We start from the raw sequence: 22,556 nt of genomic DNA, 5'->3' as shown, positions 1-22,556 counted from the left end.
AATCCAGCAACTCTTAACCTAGCAGTTTAATTAAACCATCTTCACCCAATGGACTGCAGCAATTCAAGAGAAAGGTCTTCTCACATTCTCCAAAAAGAATAAACAGTAAAAATGGCCTTCCAACAACGCCCACATCGCGAGTGAATTCTAAATTAGACATAATGCTTTCAGCTAGGAATGAACAGTTCCAGGAATGAGCCTGGGTTATGGGAAATGTGTGGCAGCAGCTCTGTCTGCTGTGCCACACTTGGTTACAATCCAGCAGGAAGGGGAGAAAATGAGGGAAAAGAAATACGGAGGAGGAAAGTGTTGGGGTGAGAGAGGCTGGTGAACGAAAGAAGCCATTTTGCTTTGAAGAATTTGTAATCACATAGCACCTTTCAGGATGTAGTGAAATACCTTATAGCCAGTTACCATAATTTTCTAAACAGGTCTTTCTTGAGATTTTTGTGCAAGATAATGTACAAGAAGCTGCAGTAAGTGACCATTAAATCTGTTTCAATGATACAGTTGAGGGATAAGTAATGGCATGTATATGAGGAAGAATTCCCCTGTATGAATTAATAATCATATTTTGTTTGATACCGTTTGTTTTTATAAATGTTTGGGATATTTGACTACATGATAAATGTTCAAAATCTGCAGGTTGTTTTTGACAATGTCGACAATTATGAATCCTTGTTCTCAGGTGAACAGGTACAACTCATACAACAGGAGCAGGCCCAGTTTAACATCATGTCCTTCATGAATTATCTTCCATGATTGCTCTCACATTTGTGAAATTTACCTTTTATAGTCTTAAGGTGTTAAATAAGTATTAACAATTTAATAGATTTTTTTTCCAGTGTGTGTATGGTGGAGGATGCCTTCTTAAAACATTAAACCACCTCACCTCTTTCCCACTGTTGACAGGCCCACTACCTACTTACAGCATTTGAAGAAAGCAACACACATAAAAGCTGCTGGTGAACGCAGCAGGCCAGGCAGCATCTCTAGGAAGAGGTGCAGTCGACGTTTCAGGCCGAGACCCTGCCTGGCCTGCTGCGTTCACCAGCAACTTTTATGTGTGTTGCTTGAATTTCCAGCATCTGCAGAATTCCTGTTGTTAGCATTTGAAGAAATATATTTTTCTGATTTCTAACATTATCAGCTTTCTTTTAAACTAAATCATCCCTTTTGGTTATTATCTGAGCAGAAATTAATTATCTGAGCAGAAAGTCTCAAATTTTCACTTTAAGAGAAGGCTCCCTCCTGGATTACTGTGTCTCTCCACAGGCCCCAGATCACCAGCACCTTTCCCCACCCCCATCCCCGTTTCTCCAAATGCCAACCTCCCCAGCTGTCTCACTGATGGTCTTTGTGCCTTGGTGATTATTGCGAGTGACACCCCTGCTGGTTCTTAAAAAGACACTGCTTGAATCTAAATGAATCCTTAATGAGGGGCAAAGAACGAAGGCTCAATAAAGACTGACACTGGAGAAAGTAGAGCAAAATATGCTTCATCTTTTAACTTTTGAAAAGATCAGACTGATGCAATAGGACGCAAGTCCTGAGAAGTGGCTTTATTTTCTGCAGTATTGATTACAAGCAAGCTGTCTCTTTTTCCTGTCTCTCTCTCTCACTCTCTCTACAATTCTGCAGTGCCTGGTACACACCCTGATTTTCTTCTGAATCCTGCTGACATCATCTAGCATGACACAGCGAAGTACAGTAGAGTGCACTGTCAGAAGGGATGCTGGTGCAGTGCACGCTCAGTCCCAAGCACACACACATAAATACACACGCAGGATCCAGCACACATTTCGGTCTCTCTCTCTCCCCCCGCCTTCTTTGCTTCCCCCTCCCCCAGCTCAACAGCATTGGTAAAAAGAGGTGGAGAGATATCAAACGACACAAGCTGGCTGCTCTACCTAAACAAATCCGCGGCATTAATCCTGAGATCCAGCTCAACAATGCCTGGGGATGCAACGAAAGATGCAGCAAATGTACATCAGGAGTTCCAACCCAAGCAAAGGAGCCCAGGTGAGTCAGTGGGGTGAATCAGTGGAGGGGGTGAGGATTTGATCTGGTTTAATATATATAAGAAAGTCTAAGAGGATTGCTGTTTAACAATCTTAACGTTGCACCCCTGCCTTCTGATGTAGAAATGCAGATTTTTTTTTGAACAGGGCACTGTCTGACAGACATTTTATAAAAGGGGAGGGTAAAAACATGAATCTGTCATCATTCATTAAAGTCTGCTTTTAATGGTTTTGAAATCACTATTAAAACACCAATAACAAATAAAACTGTGAACTGCAGAGCCTTTCTTCAATTGGGTTTAATCATTTATCATTAATATTAAAAATAAATCTCTGCCAGCTTCCATGATTATACATAGAACAGTTTCAGTTTGTGGGTTCTGGTATAAGGTTGCTAGGTGGTGGTGTCAGATTATATAACACTTATGAGCTTTGTAAATACACACTCAGGGATGCCTATTTTAAAATACAGTGCACATACTGAAGCCCAGTAGAAACGAAGGCCAAATACTGTTTACGGAGCTTAGATGAAATGAAATTCTAGTTTGACGCAGCTGGCAGAAATCTGAGCGAAATGAATGATAAAACAAAGTGAGGATGATCACAAATGTCTTTGAATATACAAGGCTGTAATCAAATTGAAACCCAAACAACTCGGCCCACAGCCAACAGACTAAGGTTTAAAGATGCCTTCCCATGTCGTTTCATCCTGGCTTGGTGGTAATGTTCAAATCTCAGGTCTCACCAGGCCGGGATGAATCATGTGAATCAAGCACTCTATCTAGGCCGACATTTCCAATGTCATGTGGAGGGAGTGCTACACTTTTGGACTTGCAAGCTTCAGATAAGGACAGAGAGCAGGGATTGATCTGATCTCTGAGGAAGATGATGTAAAATATCCTGCAACAATCAGTGGGACAAAACAGGAGAACAGTTTCTCAGCAACACACATCAAAGTTGCTGGTGAACGCAGCAGGCCAGGCAGCATCTGTAGGAAGAGGTACAGTTGACATTTCAGGCCGAGACCCTTCGTCAGGACTAACTGAAGGAAGAGCTGGTAAGAGATTTGCAAGTGGGAGGGGGAGGGGGAGAATTCCTCATGTTTGCGAACAGATTCTCAGTCCCATTCTGTCTCTCACATAACCACTGAAGGAGATTTGCTCTTTGATGTTTTATGAAGTTTACTGGCTGCCATATTTCCCACGCTACAATAGCGGCTGCAATTTTAAAATTCCTTTACTGGCTCTAAACAGTTTCAGATAAGTAAAAGAGCAATAGTTTATAAGTATGTTTGCTTCAGAGTTTATCTGATAGGTAACCATTGGCATGGATGCGCAAGAGCTTGGCCTGTGGTGTTAAGAAGCCTGAGGGAGTGCTGCCTTTTCAGAAGTACCAGCCTTCAAAAAAAGCCACGTCAACACCAATCCATTCAATTCAGATGAATGTAAAAGTGTTTGCAGATCTATTCAAACACTTATTACTCCAACGATGTCACTGTAAATATGGAAAGGATAATTGATCCTTCATTAGAAAACAATAGAATGCTCCTGTAGCTCTCCTCTTGAACAGAAAAATATCTCATGGAGATGAACAAAACCAGGGAGCAGCCATTTTTGGCCACTACTGACGTAAAATATCTACCATGTTTCCTTCTACTGTGATGTTACTGTGTTCACTGTCTGCAAAACTCTAAATTCAAAAGAAGATTTTAAGCTCTATCTGATACAGGTATCCAGGGGTACCCTCAGTATAGGGAAATTGTACTGTATCCACCTACTATTTAAGGACTTGCTTATTTCCCTGTTCCGTCTCTCTGGCAAGGTCTAACTGTCAATACACACTGCTTGGTGCTGGGCTACCCCTTCCTACCAAGGAGGGGATACTTCCAGTTAATGAAGTAGTTTTAACACAGTTTATTTTATTCTTAATGATACACATTTAAATTTAGATAAATAGTTCTTAACAAACATTTAAAACTCACAGGGGATTTCTGATTTATAAAACATTTCTGAATTACAAAAGATCTGTAAACTATGTCCAAATGATTTCCAAGGTACAAATTTTACAAACTAAAAGAATGTACCAATGAGTACAGATGAAGGAGTCATCCAATGCAGACTGAGGAATGAATTTTAGTTCTTCTGTCACTCTATCTTTCTGTCATTTCCCTTGTAGGTCCTAACAATCCCCAATGCTTTCTAATATTTATACTGTTTTGCTACTAGTTGACATTATTTGCATATGATGTTTCTCAGATATGTTTGCTGGGTTAAAGTAATTCACATGGATGGTCTAAAAGATTCTGGGGATAGAGATCCAAGACACCCAAATTCAATACCATGGTGGCTGGCTCTCTGAATATACAAATATCCCAACTATTAATAGATGAGCTACAGTATGTCTGTGCCTATGCTTGATGTGCTAAGTGACATAATCCTATTGTCCTGCATTTTGCTAATGCAGACAAGCCGCCTCGTGGTCACTTCACATATCCCTTGAGCAGCCAGTCAGCTGCTGTGGGCCAGCAGCCTGTGCTGTGTGAACAACACTGTTTGCAAGGCTGCGCTTTTAACTTCAAAACTAATTGATGCTTGCAATTTACATTAAGAACCGAAGACTGGTTCTTGTTTACAACAAGAAGCTGAGCAAGAGATATTAGTTAGAAGTTTGATTTTGTCACCAACAGATATAACCCTATGGAAATGTCATACTGCTGTACTAAAAAGCTAAAGTTAGCACAAGGCTCTCAGGCCCTGGAAGGCAAATACCTGTTGTACTGCAGTCACTGCACAAGCAGATGGCAGAAAGAGCCCAGAAATAAAGAAATGTATCTTCTTCATAGGACGACCCTCAGGGCATTGGAAAACTTGGTTTTATTATAGCTCTGTGGGTTGTGAAGAGGATAAAGAGACCTGTGTAGGACTTGGCTGCAAGTGGGGTAGTTAATACTTGGTTAGTTAGCTTGGGACATTGTGTGCATCTTTTACTGCTTGCACAAAACCAACACATTCTCCTGTGGAAGAGACTGAAGACAGCCAGTGCCTTTCTAAATGGTTATGAGCCAGGGATTTCCACCAGTTCATGAGAGTCTTCCACTTCTACAAGGAGGCTTTGAAAATGTCCTTGAAGTATTTTCTCTGACCTCTAGGAAATGGCTTGTCATGTTTGGAGCCAAGAGGAGAGTGCTTAGTTTTGGAATTCTGTCTGCATGCCAAACACCAATAATGGCCTGCCACTGAAGCTGGCTGAGTGTCATCAGAATCTCGAGGCTGAGGATATTTACCTCAGAGGACACAGACTGCTGTGGTCAGCCTTTACTGGCAGTGGAGTTGGAGGAGTTTGTGGAAATTGCAGTGATTGCTTTTCTTCAGTCATCCTCGCAGGAGACAGAAGTGCGGTGGCATTCAGGCAGCCAGAGGCTGTGCTGGAGATCTAGAGATGGGTGGTGTATTATATCATGAATGTCTGCCTTCATTGAAGGGTGGCTCCTGTGATATGGGAAGTTTTCCAGTGAGTCTCCATGGATCTTGTTACTTAAGAAGTGGGTTCTCCTGTAGTTGGAGACTAGTAGAGGACAATGCCTTCCAGATACTTGGTGTAATCCTTAGTGCTTCAGTGCTAGAGTTCAGTGTGACTTGGAACAGCGGTTGTCCACATTCAGTGAATCACTGATTGAAATTGTATCTGCAGTGTTTATGAATATTCTTGGCACAAAATGGCTGCTAGTTTCCTACTGGGCATGTGTTCACGACATTAAGAATACTTTTTTAAGAAATTTATCAATGAGTAGCTAAGCTGGTGGGTTGCAGCTCAGAATATAAAACATTGCTAGAGCTTGGAAAGTTTGTAGGAAAGATTCATTTGGAACAGAGAACAGTTAGAGAGCATATAGTTCAGAATTTAGAAGTCTGTTGATAGTAGAGTGGAAATACCGAGTGGAATAAGAGATTTTATGGTTATAAAATGCTAGAGTAGTATGTTGGATTTTAAGTGAAATAATTAGTTTTATTTTCAATTGTAAGAACGTAGTGAGAAGGATGTGAATATATAATGTACATGGAGGAGCACACATAACATTAAAGAATGAAGTCTGCTCACTGACTGCGGTTTCTCCAGGTGCTGCCTGTCCACTACAATGCAGGGCAGGAAATTTACTAACTTCCTGGGCACAGAAGTTCATGCATTGTTACTGCCATTCTCAGCAATGCTGAAATTACAGCAATTAGTGAACAAATCGCTCTCTGTGCATATCTGAAGTAACTCGGGGGATTAGGGGGTGTCTGGAATAGGCATACAGAAGAGTGTGGCAGTCTAGAGTGAGTTGTGCAGAAGATGGGCCTGAACAAGTTATGAGTAGTGAAATAAACTTAAGGTGTGCTTGAGGATCAGGCACTGAAGAGATCATCTTTGGAGTTCTGGGTATAGGACTGTTTTCCCTATTTAAGGAAGAATGTTAATGTATTGTTAATAATTTTTAGATTACTGGAATAATCTCTGGAATGGACCCATAGTCTTATGCTAAAAGACTAAACAGAGAGGTATTACATTCACTGGTCGATTGTCAATGGCAAGATAAATGTACATAAACATCTTGCAAACTAAAAACAGGACAAGCTTTAAATTTTAAAGAAGTCAAACCATTAAATCACAGTTAAGGATTTAAAATGGTAATAGTAATCGGTCCAATGGGGAACAGGAACACCTGTTTTGGCTGAGTTGCTTATGTGAAAGGCTGGGCAAGTTAGACTTGCTGGACTTCAGAAGAGTGAATGGTGACCTGATTGAATCACATCAGATCCTGAGAGGCCCTGACAAAGTGTTTGTGGAGAGGATCTTTCCTCTTGTGGCTAAATCTAGAACAAAGGTAAAAATAAGTGGTCACCTGTTTTGGACAGAAATGATAAACACAAGGGATTCTGCAGACACTAGAAACAGTGTTCTTACTGATTGTATCACTGGCTACATTAGTTTCTGTGTGAACGCTGTACAGTAATGCCATCAACGATTGTTCGCTATTTCCCTCACAACAAACCATGGGTCACCAGTGATCTAAAGGCTCTTCTCAACCACAGAGAGAGAGAGCCTTTAGATCAGGAGACAGGGAGGAATTGAAACATGTGCAGAGGGAGCTAAAGGAGAAGATCAAGGTGGCAAAAGAGGAATACAAAAGGGAGCTGGAGAACAAATTTGGGCAGAGTAAGTGGACAATTTGGGCAGCACCATTTCCAATTTAACCGTCTCTTTCCTATGTGTGATGGACAGTTTGCAGAAATCCACCATGCCATGCAAAGTACTAAGTGCAGTCCTCATGCAACTGTACAGAAAAGTGAAGCTCACCTGAAACTTAACATGGACACCTACCATCTCCTGAGAACTCCCTGTGGTCACCCGCCATCTCCTGTGAACTCACTGCGGTCACCTGCACAGTGGAAATAATTGGACATATGGAGAGGCATGAGGAACATCACTGGCGTCAATCGGCCTAGCTGTAGAGCCTTGTAATGCAGCCGTGAATGGGCTAATGAGTTAAACCAATTCTTCAATCGGTTTGATAACTGTCCTCATGACCACAGCCCCCTCACCAGTCCAGGTGCCGAGGCACCCAATGCTCCCTCAGCACTAACACCTCCCCATGTCCCTCCTCCCACCATCAGTTCAACATGTGGATGAATAACACAGGCAACCATTGTCTACACCCCTTCCTTGCCCTGCACCTACCATCCACACTTCCACATACCAACTGCTATTGTCCCGATCTTCACCCCTCCAACCCTGGCCCCCAATTTCAGCCAACTCCCCAGTTATCATGGACTCACTTTCACTACTGAGCAGGTGAGGAAGACTCTGGGGAAACTCAGACATGGCAAAGCATTGGGATCAGATGGTGTGAAACCCAGTTCCTCAGGGAGTGAGCTGAGTGGAGTTCTCCAGAGCATCTTCAGTTTGAGTCTCAGCCTGGAAAGGGTCCCAGCTGTGTGGTCCCAGTGCCCAAGAAGGGCCAACTGAAAGTCTTGAATGTCCACCATCCAGTGGCCCTGACCATACCCTGTATACCTTGGACTTTAGATACAACACTGAGTCATGTCATCTCCAGAAATTCTCTGATGACTCAGCAATAGTTAGGTGTATAAAGGGAGTACGGGATGATGTTTACAGAGCCCTGGTGGAGGACTTTGTCAAATGGTACAAGCCGATGGGGTTGGACTTTAGGAAGGCTAAGCCTGCACTGCTCCCTGTTACTATTGATGGTGAGGATGTGGATGTGGTGAGGATCTACAAGTACCTGGGGGTGCACCTGAATGACAGACTGGAGTGGAGCGCCAACACAGAGGCGGTGTACAAGAAGGGCCAGGGTCACCTCTACTTCCTGAGGAGACTGAGGTGCTTTGGAGTATGCAGGCCTCTCCTTCTCATGTTCTACCATTCTGCTGTCGCCAGTACAATCTTCGATGTAGTGGTGTGCTGGGGAAATGGCATCAACATGGGTGATGCCAACAGGCTCAATAAACTGATGAGAAAGACTGGCTCTGTTATAGGAGTCAAACTGGACCCACTGGATGCTGTGGTAGAACAAAGGACCCTACGGAAAATCCTGCCAATAATGGACAATATTTCTCACCCTGTGTATGCCACCTTGGCTAACAGAGGAACACTTTCACTAATAGACTAAGGCTACGTCCACACTAGACCGGATAAATCCATAACCGAAGCTTTTTCTCTTCGTTTTGACCCTCCGTCCATACTGAAACGGCGTTTTCCTCCCCCAAAAATGGAGCTTTTCAAAAACACTCTCCAGAGTGTTTAAATCTGAAAACACTGGATGGCCATTGTAGTGTGTACGGGGTAACCGGCTAATTTAAAAAATGCTGTCATGACGTGCCGGAACAAATGGTGGTGGCAGCGCAGCATTTCATTGTCTTCTTGAACACAATCTCCAACACCACAACAATATCTGACAATAGATGTGTAACAGCCTAATGTAACATTGTATGGAAATACAAGACAACACTGATGCAGACATGTTTTATACATTTAACAAGGTGCTTTATTAATGTATTGCTTGTGCAAACATTCAATAGATGCAATTGTCACTTTTGCCCAGTAACTCGTTTTATTGCACATGTTAAATACAGCAAAATAATACACAAAGACATGGCAAAAGTAAAGACAAACAAATGAGGTAACAGCAAATTTCACTTTTGCATTTAGTTGTAGCTGTTGTCCCTTTCATCGGTGAAGAGACTATGGCTGTAGGAAATGTTCCTGGACAAACCCGCACCAAGTCTTTCGTTTGGCAAGTTCTTTTTAAGTTTTTCTAGTCTGTAACTGGACAAACGCACACCAAGTATACCGATTCCTCTTCGCTTGTTTTCTGTGTGTCCTGCGCATGCCCAGTAGGAGGAGATTCACCCAAATATCCGTTTTAATGTGGACAGCGGTATTTTTAAAAACACCTAGTGTGAATGCCTGTCGTTTTTACGCAAAACCAGTGTTTTCAAAATTATCCGGTCTAGTGTGGATGTAACTGCACTGCCCCAAAGAGCGCTATAGGAGGTAATTCTTACTCTCTGCCAGAAGACTCTGCCAGAAGTGATGACCTCTTCCTGTTAGACTGTTTAAGGTAACTTAATTTTTTATTATTACTTACTTCTCTTCCAATGCTTGTATATTTGTATATCTGTGCACTTGTAATACTACGGTGACACTGAAATTTCCTTTGGGATCAATAATCTATCTAGTGAGCAATACACACAAAATCCTGGAGAAATTCAGCAAGTCTGGCATATCTATTGAGGGAAAAAAACAGTCAACATTTTGGCTGAGACACTTCATTAGGACTGGAAAGGAAGGGGGCAGAAGACAGAACAAGTTGAGGGGAGGGGAAAGAGTACAAGCTGGCAGGTGATAGGAGAGGCCAGGTGAGGGAAAAGATGGAGGGGATGAAATAAAAGCTGGGAATGGACAGATAGAAGAGAAAAAGGGCTGAAGAAGGAGGAATCTCATAGAAGACATTTTGGGAAGGAGCAGGGAAACCAGAGAGAAGTGAATGTGCAGGCGAGGTGAAAGGGAGTGTGGGTAAACAGAATGGGGAACAGAAAAAGGTGGGGGGGGAAGATGTTGAAGAAATTGATGACCTATACCGCCTCACACAACCCACTCACCTTCCCCCTCAATTGGTCACTTATGAGGAGTGTGAGTACCTGGAATAAGTTACTCAGGTGTTGGGGAGTGTCAGCAGTGAGTTACACAGTAGACAATGAGAATTATGAGATATTGAGAGTCAGGAATGAGTGACGTGGAGATAGTGAATGTCGGGTGAGAGCTACATGGGGGATAATGAGTGTTGGGAGTGAGTTATGCGCGAGATCCTACCTTAAAACAACATTAGACCATAGAATCCATGGGAGCAATCCCATTCATCCCATACCTCTGTCTTTATTTCCCAAAACTTCTGTAATTTATTCTCTCTCACACATGCCTTTCAACTCCCTTTTGAATCTTTTTACTGTTAACCTGCACTAAGTGGTAACTTAAAGTATCCTATTAACCTACCAACATTCCCAAGCATGCATTACTAAATCACAATAAAAGAGGACTGCGTGTCCTCATTATCTAATCTAATCTAATCTTTGGGACGTGAGCATAAATTGGAGTACCTGGAGGAAACACATACAGTCATGGAAAGCATGTAAAAACTCTTCAGAGGTAACTCCCAAGGTCAAGATCGAACCTGAGCCTCTGGGGCCACGAGGTAGCAGCATAACAGTTGTGGGAGTGTGTCTCTCACAGAGATGGTGGATAACTGGAGCGAATCACAATAGGGATAGTGAATATTCCCATGGTAAGATCCCAGAAGATAGTGAGTGACCACAGTGAGTTCACAGGAGATGGCGGGTGACCACAGGGAGTTCACAGGAGATGGCGGGTGACCATGTTAAGTTTCAGGTGAGCTTCACTTTTCTGTACAGTTGCATGAGGACTGCACTTAGTACTTTGCATGGCATGGTGGATTTCTGCAAACTGTCCATCACACATAGGAAAGATGCGGTTAAATTGGAAATGGTGCTGAAATATTCACGTGGATTTTGTCAGGACTAGACAGTCTGAGTTATAGGGAAGAGGTTGATGAGGATGGGTCTTCATTCCTTGGAACAAAGGAGACTAAGCGGCAACCTCACAGAATTTTTTAAGATTATGGGAGGCAGATCTATGGTGGAGGGAGATGGTCTTTTCCCCAGGGAAAGGGAGCCCAAACTGAGGGGATAGGTTTAGGATGAGAGGGGAAAGCTGTGAAATGGATCCAAGGGGCAACTCATTCATGCAGAGGGTGGTGAGTATATGGAATCAGCTGCCAGAGGTAGTGGTTGAAGCTGGTACATAGTATAATTTAAGAAGCACTTGAACAAGTGCAGACAGTGACAGGGCTTGCAAGGATATGGGTCGAACACAGGAAGTTGGGATCAGCTGGGAAGACACCTGATCAGCTCGGCCCTGTTTGGCTGAAGGGGCTTTATCTATGGTGAATGGCACTGTAACCATGGTGATCCAAAAGCAAATTTACAGGGATAATGGATATTGGAAATCAAGTTCATACACAGTGGTGAGGTCCTGATGGAGAATGACAGGAAGAGCAAGAGCAGTAATTGAAGCAGCGATCATAGCAGGGGATAAAGAATCATATCAGGCAAGCAAAGGAGAAGAGTAATGGGAGTAAGACAGTGAGAAAGTGGAGATTCAAAGGGGAGAGATAGTGGATGAGAAAGAGCCAGTACAGATTTAGAGATGAGAATATGAGAGAGAAAAGGAAACTGCAGAGGTAGAGGAGAGAAACAGTGAAAGAAGTGGCAGATACAAAGACAAGGAGGAGAAATACACACCTTGGTCAGCATCATGGCATCCATTACCACATATGGCAGAGTGCTGGGTAGTTAAATGCTATTTCCCTTTGCATTTTGGAGCTGCGTATTTCCGTCAAACCTCACCAAATTATCAGCTTATTCATTGAAATACTATTCAAAGGTCTTTACTCAGGCAATAATACATAGACGATAACAAGAAGTAGGGCCTCACTAAATAATGTTTCATATACTCCAGCCTAATAATGCTTTCACTAGCCCATTTCTTCATACTACACTCAGATACTCCTTACAGAGCCCAATATACTGACTAATCACACCTGAAAATCACATATTCAATTTGAGACTACAGATCTGTACATTAATGATTACCAGTGCTTCACCGCTAACTTCACTATTCCACTGAGTGGGAGTTCTAGCCAATATTTATCACTTAGACAATGTAATAGAACAAATTATTTAATCATTGCTATTTGTGAAAGTTTGTGAGAAAACTTAGAAGCTTCTAAATATCAAACATATCACCAAGGCTCTCTTTTCCAAGAAGAATCTGGTCTGTTTGTGCAATCCCTTCATATAATGCACTCACACAATTTTCTCAATCATCTGGTTGCTTTTACTGAATCTTTTCAATAACTAAACTCATCTTCCTCTACTAATGTCACCATGATGATGCATAAAGCACTCAAGTCATTTGACTAAAAAGCACCATGGTTCCTTTACTCTTTCAGCTCAATATCAACCTTTTAAAATGTCCCAGTCTTTGATCTCCCTTTTCCGATGCAACCAGACATTTTTATTGTGAGTTTACCATTTATCAGTCAGGACTCCTGCATCTCTATTACTATTTTGCAATGAAATTAAGCTTCTTTTATGAATTTTTACATTCCTTTACACTAAAGTCATCCACCATCTGTCTGCTTACTTTCCAAGAGCAAACATATCCTCCTTTAGCCTACCCTGTTTAGCTGTAAATTTCATCTGTCACCTTCATTAACTTTGTAGTATCTGCCACAGTATTGCTGATAAACTGCAGACATAAATTAAACAAATAGGCCTCCATGGACTCCCACTGATGTTGGTCTTTATACTATTTTTATAACCTTCTGGGTTCAATTAATTATCGAGTGCAAACTATTTTCAATGTTACTCACTTTACCTTCAATGCAAACGTTTCCAGAGGAATTGTATTAAAGATTTTACCAAAATCCAAATTCATCCAGACCCTCATATTCAAAACTCTTAAAGAAAACCCATAAGGCAGGCTGTTAATCTGCAGTTGTGTTGGGTCTGTGGTCTAGAAACGGCCACAAAATCCAAAATTGAGTCCATTATTAAGAGATTTGGGGTACTGCGAGGCACATGATAAAATAGACCAGAGTCAGTATGGTTTCTTAAGGGGAAACCTTTGCCTGACAGACCTGTTGGAATTCTTTGAAGAAATAACAAGCAGGATAGACAAAGGAGAATCAGTGGATGTTGTTTACTTGGATATTCAGAAGGCCTTTGACAAGGTACCATACATGAGGCTTCTAAAGAGGATCAGAACCCATGGTATTAAATGAAATATACAAGCATGATAGGAAATTGGCTGACTGGCAGGTGGCAATGAGTGGGAATAAAGAGAGCCTTTGCTGGGTGGCTGTTGGTGACTAATGGTGTTCCACAGGAATCTGTGATGGGACTGTTTCTTCACATGTTATATGTCAATGAAAGGGATAGATAACATAGAAGTAGGAAAGTTGTTTCCATTGGTAGGTGAGACTAGAACTAGGGGACATTGCCTCAAGATTCAGGGAGAAGATTTAGGATGGAGATGAGGAGAAACTGTTTTTCCCAGAGAGGTGAATCTGTGGAATTCTCTGCCCAGGGAAGCAGTTGAGGCTTCTTCACTAAATATATTTAAGATACAGTTAGATAGATTTTTACATAGTAAGGGAATTAAGGGTTATGGAGAAAAGGCAGGTAGATGGAGCTGAGTTCACGGACAGATCAGTCATGATCTTATTGAATGGTGGGGCAGGTTTGATGGGCCGGATGGCCTACTCCTGCTCCTATTTCTTATGTTCTCATGATTTGGAAGGTGGAATTGATGGCTTTGTGGCCAAATTTATGGATGATACAAAGATAGGTGAGGGAGGGTGGGTAGGATTGAAAAAGGGAGTCTAGACAGATTAGACAAATGGGCAAAGAAGTGGCAGATGGAATGCAGTGTTGGAATGATATAGGTATTGGAATGCACCTTCATTCAAAATAACACTATCCATTTTCATATTGTTAAATAAAAGAAGCAACCAGAAAGAAATACACACAAAATGCCTATCTTGCTTCGTAGAGCAATTAAGGAGAATAAGGAGCTTTCCCGATCAGGTGAATGAATGTAAAAAAGTTGTGTAGTTTGATTGATTTAACGTTAACATTTCAAGATAACACATTATATTTCAGCAAACATGATTCAGATTGTGTTTAGATAGTGCTGAGCAATGGCTTCCTGGAGATGCTTGTTCTCACTTAGCCTCTCAAACTGCCTCATATGCCAAAAGAAATCAAAATGCTCATTTGGTTTGCTTTTACATGTAGCCAACCACGAACAGTAAGAGTGAAGCCACACTTTGTTCCACATCATAGAAGACTCTGAGGTTCATGTGTTTTAAGGATATTTGTGTGTGTGTTTTATGGTGAGATTTCACTCCTATTCTGTACTCTTGGGCACCATTTCACATTCATAAACTGCTACAATAATGCTTGAACTCTTAGCTTCTAGATTTTTATCACTAGGCCAGAATCCATCATCCATCACCTCTTGGGAAAATTGATTGTTTCTGGGGCAAGGACACATTTTTATGGGTAAATTATGCCCTCCAGTACTTGTGTGAAGCTGTGCCACTGTTACTTACCGAGGGTCTCTGGATGTGTATTGCACCTTCCTCCATGAATCCCCTGTAAAATTCATTTAGTCATATTTCAGTCACAGCCCACAAAGCTGAGACGCCCTTGACCAGGGCAACCAATGCCAATCCGTTACCACGATGTCCCTTGTTTGTTCTTGACATACTGTTTTTAGTAAGGGATTTGATAAAGCCCAAATTTTCTTTATAATAAGTAATTGGGAGATTGATCAGAAAACTAAAAGCTTACTGCATCTATGAAGGTGTGCCAATTTAGATTAAAGTGAAGGACAGTAGACAGCACGGTTTTAGAATCAGGGATATGTTATAGGTTACCTAGCTCCATTGCTAGTTGATGTATATCAATGTTATGAACTTAGTTGTCTAATATTAAGTGTAGGTAAAACCATAAGACATTGGAGCAGAATTAGGCCATTTGACCTATCGAGTCTGCTTTGCCATTAATCATAGTTTCTGACAGATCATGTTTTTTTACAGTTTCATTGTTTTTATTTCCTGATTAGAGAATCAATGATTGTTTTGCTTCAGGCCGTGGTTGTTTTTATAATGGTCTCTGATTTGGTTTTCCATGAAAGCTCGCCATGACCTTGCAGGTGTTAAATTTAATAGCTTCATTTTTTTTCGGTTGATGTTCTAATGTCCTTGCATAACTTGTATTTGGTCGAGGGTTTGTTAGTCTGGCACTGGACCCTCATTAACTCGTACACTTGTTTGACTTTCTGGGTTGATTGTTTTGTCTGGTTTTGGGGGAGTAGTTAGCATGGCATGAATTCTTTCATTAAAGGGGCAATGCTGCCCCCCCCCCCCACAGTGCTCGGTCATTATTGATCCTAGTTTGGACTGTTTCTGACCGAGGTTTTCTGTTCTCTGTGTCCTTGTGTTACTCAAGGTTTGATTTAGTTTAACTCTTAATCTTACTGTTTACTGCTCTTTATAGTGATTTTTTTTGATATTTAGAAACTTTTCAGTTCATTACTTTTGGAAGAATCTTTGCTTGACAGATCTTTTTCCATACATGTGTCTAAGACTTTTGCACAGTACTGTATAAGGGGTGCTGGAGTAGCAAATTGTTCATGCTGGAATTAGCTTTTTTAGAACAAAGCCAACAGAGGGGAGATTTAATTATAAGAGGGATAAGAGTGTACAAGGAGCTATTTTTCCTAGTTGAGGGGGGTCAATAACCGGAGAACGGAGATCAAGATAATTGGTGTGGAATTGAGGAAAACATTTTTCACCAAGGAAGAGTAGGGGAATGGAACCCAGTGAGGCTGTTAAAGGCAGAGATTCTCAGGTCGTAATTATAAATGAGAATTTGAAGCTGTAATGCACGAGGACATGGGCAGTGAGCTTGAAAGTGGAATAATCCTTGTTGATCTAAAATTATTGCCAAGTGCCCTATTTTCTGTTGCTGTACTTTTCTAAAATTCGCTGATTCGTTTCCATGAGTACTTTAATTCAGTCAGGGATGCTATTTTTGGATAAATGAGAAATACCTGCAATTGAACTTAGAAAATACCGAAAGCCAAGACACATTTGCCTCCCAGTAATTCAACAGTTTCTCAGTGACACTACTGGCTGTTTTGCACTGACACTGCCATTTTACATTGGTGCACTATGCCCCACCCAACTCCTTACCTTCATTTTAGCAATTTCCTGAATTCCCTGAACAGATATCCAGAACTTTATCCATATTGATAATCTGTTCCCTTTGTCTTCAATTTATCTCCACTATTACCCTTTCCCATAAAATAAGTGAAGCAAACAAGGGAGTGAGATTAGAGCGAGTGATATTTAAGTAACAGCTAAACTTTAAGTGTGTCGGCACTGAGCAAAAGAGCGGGATAAGAACATCAGACTTTACCTGATGATCTACTGCTGTTTTTCAAAAGGCACATCTGAAATTTTCAGAAGTTTTAACTATTTGGCCTGGCAGAGTTTTTATCTTCTCTGGTTGTGTTATTGATATAAGGTCAGGTTCAGCTTACAAAGTATTATCCCCGAGAGGTGCTCAGTCCATTTAAACTATCGCAGAGGATGATTACCTTAGACCTGAAATAGAACAGTGATCAAACTGCTTACTTAGAATGACTTTAAACACAATGTCATTGAACCTTGTTGTCATGTGACAGCATGCCTGCGCTGTGCTTCATTTCTAATTACAAAAACAAGGAATTAACCATGAAATTGGCATTATAACAAATATGCTAAAATAATCTGAACAATATTCCAGGAAATGTTAGAATATTTAGTTTGCAGCAGGAAAGAGTAATGAATGAATGAATTAATGATTGAACAAATGTTGCAATTCTCAAACAAGAAAGATACTGCAGAGAAATTTGAGACTGTAGTTGCTTGCACTACATATAAATCAGGAAGCCCACATAAAAGTTGCTGGTGAACGCAGCAGGCCAGGCAGCATCTCTAGGAAGAGGTACAGTCGACGTTTCGGGCTGAGACCCTTCGTCAGGACTAACTGAAAGAAGAGCTAGTAAGAGATTTGAAAGTGGGAGGGGGAGGGGGAGATCCAAAATGATAGGAGAAGACAGGAGGGGGAGGGATAGAAATCAGGAGCAGCTTTAGGCCATTCAGCCCCTCAGTTCTACTCTGTCAGTTAATAAACTGTTGATCTAATCGTTTCAGTCAAATCACTGCAACCTTTTATTTCCACGTTCATCGAGAATGTATCCTTCTCTGCTTCAGAATTACTGAAAGACTCTGCCTCCATTGATCCTTGAGGGAATGAGTTAAAAAAAAGCACTGAAAATTTGCATGATAGGCGGCGCTTCATTTTTAAACAGGGACCCTTTATTCCAACTTCTTACACAACATCCTCTTCACATTCCCAAATCTCTCAGGATCTTACATTTTCATTCGCTCCCCTTTACTCTTCTAACCTCCACTGAATATAAGGCCGGCCTGTCTGACATCTCTGCACAAGACGGCCTGCTGACGTATTAGTCTAGTAAAGTGTGCCCCTCACCCTCGCATTCCTGCACTGATAACCTTCTGAATGGCTTCTTATGCACGTGTTTAAATAGGAGACAAATACTGTATTCAGTACTCCAGGCATGGCCGCAAAATTGTGGGCCAAATCTCGCCTTGCTCTGTGTTCTAGAATTCAGCCAACACCCAATATAATTGAAGTATAGCCTCCTTTTGAATTCAATTCAGCCAGCAGGGAGCAATGACATTTTATTACCTTGCCTAGTGCCTTGTAGTGCCTGAAAACTAAAGATTTATGAATTGTGCACAATGACATCCACACTGCTTCACATTCTAGGGCTCTGCATTTGGATGATATGCCTTTTTCACTTTTTCTGCCCAAATACATTTCTCTTATCATCTATCTGCTTTTCAGCTAAACTATCTACATCCCATTATGGCTTCCTTAGGCCTTCTCCACAATTCACTTTCTGACCTATTTGTGTGGCATCAGCAAATTTAGAAAGCAAACCTTCACTGCCTTGATCCAGGACGTTCACTAAATTGTAAAAGGTTGAGGGTCCAGCATTGGTTGCTATGTCAGAGCACGCAATCCCTTCCCTAAATATCTTTCTGCACCCTTTACTTTGATGAGCAAAAGAACATACTTAGTGACAAGTGAGGGGAACAATTTTCAACCTAATCATTCTACGCTGGTAGTTATCTTGTGCAAAAATTAATAGCTTTAATCATATTTGAATATTGCGTTATTCCATCTCTTCACTCACTTCACTCGTTCAGCTATTGAATCGTAATTGTAAGTACCAAAATAATTTTTTTGCCTTAATTACTAATATTTTGAAAAAGTCAACAACCTGACACAAGACAGAAAATGCTGGAAGTTCCCTGCCGGTCAGGCCACACCTGTGAGAACCAAACGAGTAAATGTTTCAGCTTGACAACCCCAAAACTGTTTTGTGTGTTTATGAGGGCAGTGGTGGAGCTCTTTCTTTCAAAGTTGTCCCAATGGCGAGGAGGCTCCAATGTTGAGGCTGCCTCATCTAATCGGGTCCTGACAGAGGAGCTCCTACAGGATCTCAGCATAGTATTTGCTGAGGCCTACGAGTTAGGAAAAGCCACGTTTACAAGGGATTACAGAGAACTAATAGTTCCTGTGATCTCAGAGCAAGAATGGCACCTTTTAAATGAATCATATAGGACAAATTGAAGGATTTTATTTCACTACTGAGCAGGTGAGAAGGGTTCTGGAGAAATTCAGACATGGCGAAGCATTGGGACCAGATGGTTTGAAACTCAGGGTCCTGAAGGTGTGTGCTGAGCAGCTGTGTGGAGTTCTTCAGTGCGTTGTCAATCTGAGTCCCAGCCTGGAAAGAGTCCCAGCTGTGTGGAAAACATTATGTGTGGTCCCAGTACCCAAGGGCCAACTGAAAGCCCTGACCTCACACATCATGAAGTCCCTAGAGTGGCTGGTTTTGGCTCACCTCCAACCCCTGGTCAGATCAGCTTCGGTCCCCTGCAGATTGCCTACCAGGAGCACATTGTAGTCGACAATGCTGTCACCTACCTGCTGAACAGAACCTACTCCCATCTGGGTAAGCAGGGAGGCACTGTGAGGATCATGTTTTTCGATTTCTCAAGTGCCTTCAATACCATACAGCTCTCACTGTTGGGGGAAAAGCTCTGTTTAATGCAGGTTAGCACTTTCGTCATATCCTGGATAATGGTCTACCTGACTGGCAGACCACAATTTGTATGCTTTAAGGGCTGTGTGTCAGACATTGCTATAAGCAGCACTGGGACCCCACAGAGGGCTGTATTGGCTCCCTTCCTGTTTACCCTGTATATCTTGGTCTTTAGATACAACACTGAGTCATGTCATCTGCAGAAATTCTCTGATGACTCAGCAGTAGATGGGTGTATAAAGAGAGGATGAATACAGGGCCCTGATGGAGGACTTTATCAAATGGTGCAAACTGACTCATCTGTAGCTCAACATCAGTAAGACAAAGGAGATGGTGGTGGACTTTAGGAAGACAGTCTGCACTGCTCCCTGTTACTACTGATGGTGAGGCCGTGGATGTGGCGAGGACCTACAGGTACCTGGGGTGCACCTGGATGACAGACTTGAGTGGAGCACCAACACAGAGGCTGAGTACAAGAAGGGCCAGAGCTGCCTCTACTTCCTGAGGATCCTATGGAAAATCCTGGCAATTCTGGACAATGTTTCTCACCCTCTGTATGCCACCTTGGCTGAACAGAGGAGCACTTTTAGTAATAGACTAAGACAACTGTGTTACTCCAAAGAGTGCTATATAAGGTCAATCTTACCCTCGGCCATTAGGCTCTATAATGAGTCAACCTATAGCTGGGGAAGTGATGACCCCTTTCTGTTAGACTGTTTGAGGTAACTTATTTTCTATTCTTTCTTACTTCTCTTCTAATATTTGTACATTTGTATATCTGTGCACTTGGAATGCTACTGTGACGCTGTAAATTCCTTTGGAATCAGTAAAATAACCATCTGTCTATCTATTAGGTAGAGGAGGTACCTAATAAAGTATTTATGTATGTTCATAGTCTTCTGCTGCTGTAGCCCATCTACATCAAGGTTTGCCATGTTGTGCCTTCAGGGATGCTCTTCTGCACATCACAATTGTAATGTGTATTTATTTGAGTTACTGTCACCTTTCTGTCACCTGTCTAGTCATTCTCCTCTGACCTCTCTCATTAACAATATGTTTTCATCCACAGAACTGCCACTCACTGGATGTTTTTTGTACCATTCTCTGTAAACTCTAGAGAATGGTGTGAGTGAAAATTCCAGGAGATCTGCAGTTTCTGATATACTCCAACCACCTTGTCTGGCTCTAACAATTATTCCATGGTTAAACTCAGTTAGATCACATTTCTTTCCTATTCTGATGTTTGGTCTGAACAACGAAACCTCTTGACCATTTCTGCATCCTTTTGTCCATTGAGTTGCTGCCACATGATTGTTTGATTAGATATTTGCATTAATGAGGTGTACCTAATAAAGTGGACACTGAGTGTACGTCAATATCTTGGACAGAATACCAAAGAGATTACTGGAATGTCACCAGGGAAGATGGAGGAGAAGAAACAATCTAGGATTGTTCTCAAAGCATTGAAGATACAATGGAAATGCTTACAAATCCAAACCATTTCCACTGGCATGCTAGTCAATAACCAGAGAACCTAAACAAGGTAATTGATGGAAGAAATTCAGGTGAGATCAGGGTTTATTTAATGATTATTCAGTGCAGTGTGTAGGTGGGAAGCAGGGTAGCGGCTGATTCTAAAGTAACTACTAAAAGAAAATTGGCTAGATAATTGGGAAGGTAAATTTGAAGCTCCACGTGCAAAAAGAAATAGTGGAGAGGAACCATTTCCAAATAACTTGAAAAGAAGTGGCAGAAAAGTAGCGGCCAGAACGGTTTCCTTCTACACGCTATGCTTCCACTGATGAAACCTGGTGAGAGAAGCTTTTTTTGAGCCACAGGATGATTTCTCCACCTTCACTCATCATGTACAGGAACGGCAATGAGATCAGCGCATCAAGGCAGAATCAGTAATTGGGTTAAAAGCTTTTCCTGTCTGAGTGCAGTAGAGAAGCTTAAAGTGCATCAGTTAATCAATAGAAAGGTTTCTATTTCAGCTCAGAAGCCGCTGTAGATGCAGAGTTTTGATTGCACACTGGAGAAAAGCAAATTTGCAGCATCCAGCTCCTGTAAATGTACAAGCTGCAGATGATGATGGAGTGATTTGCTCGCATCTGGTAAGGTACAGTTCATGTATTGCTGTGTCATCCCTCAATGTACGCCGTACTCTGGGGATGTGATTCGCTCTCAGGTAACGTACAGATGTTTGCACGTTCCTTGTATCTCAGATGTAAGGAATGAGTCATTCACCTCCAGTGCCACGTTACTAGTGTGTATCTCAATGTCAACTCCTCTGTGTAGCGTCCCTGCTGGCCAAAGGGAAAGTTTCACCCAGCCTGCTATTGTAATACCAATATCTAATGTTGAATTCCTATGCACTACAAACCAGGTGAAAATAGCAAATCTCTGCTTGAGGAAAAAAAAAGTGTGGCTGTTCTGCCGAAGGGTTTTGGCCTGAAACATCAACTGTACTTTTTTCCCCATAGATGCTGCCTGGCCTGCTGAGTTCCTCCAGCATTTTGTGTGCGTTGCTCGGATTCCAAGCATCTGCAGATTTTCTCTTGTTTGTGGTTATAAATGTTTATTTTGCATCTTATTGTTTATTTTATATTGCGCTGAATGAGTGACACATTAGCAATGATTTGCCCCAGCAATGCAGTCTGATGATCATGCCACACCCCTCAGCCGGAGGGTACTGTATCTCCAATCTAATGGCTGTGCAATTTTAACTGATCTGCCTTTCAATTGTTTTCTTCGAAAAGCAGGCACACAATAATGTCTCAAGCCATTATGGCGTGATCCGGGAGCTCTCTTTGCGATTGTTCCAGAATGTTCCTTGCACGAGAACACAGAGACCTAATTAAATCTCTGAGAGATGGCAGTGCGTTTCAATAAGGTGGGGACTCAACATGTGTTGTGACACACACTGGAACAGTGCTGCCTTCCGGGCAGTTTGAAAACAAGCTCTCCGAGATGATCACAAGTCAGTTTCCTGCTCACACAATAGCGTCAGATCACCACTCATTGCTTCCTTTACAATGATGATAAATTGCTGTTTATTGATCACTGCTGCTTCTTCCCATAGATGTATTACTGATGGAATCAGACCTCACTGCAGCTGGTCTGTATCTTCAGGGGAAGGTTGAA

General features: G+C 41.7%; 1 protein-coding gene across 1 annotated transcript in view; it reads left to right on the top strand.

The window, feature by feature from the left end:
• Positions 1-1,806: 1,806 nt before the first annotated feature.
• LOC140198941 (uncharacterized) overlaps positions 1,807-22,556 on the top strand; it is a 64,915-nt gene continuing 44,165 nt past the window's right edge. Inside the window, exon 1 of the mRNA XM_072260234.1 lies at positions 1,807-2,022. Coding sequence (XP_072116335.1) covers positions 1,953-2,022 — 70 coding nt within the window. The 5' untranslated portion in view covers positions 1,807-1,952. The remainder of the gene's footprint in view (positions 2,023-22,556) is intronic.

The sequence above is a fragment of the Mobula birostris genome, chromosome 1 (genome assembly GCF_030028105.1).
Source record: "Mobula birostris isolate sMobBir1 chromosome 1, sMobBir1.hap1, whole genome shotgun sequence".
In the NCBI taxonomy this organism is placed as follows: Eukaryota; Metazoa; Chordata; class Chondrichthyes; order Myliobatiformes; family Myliobatidae; genus Mobula; species Mobula birostris.
The sequence above is the reverse complement of the archived record's forward strand: the minus strand, read 5'-3'. Positions and strand labels throughout refer to the sequence as shown.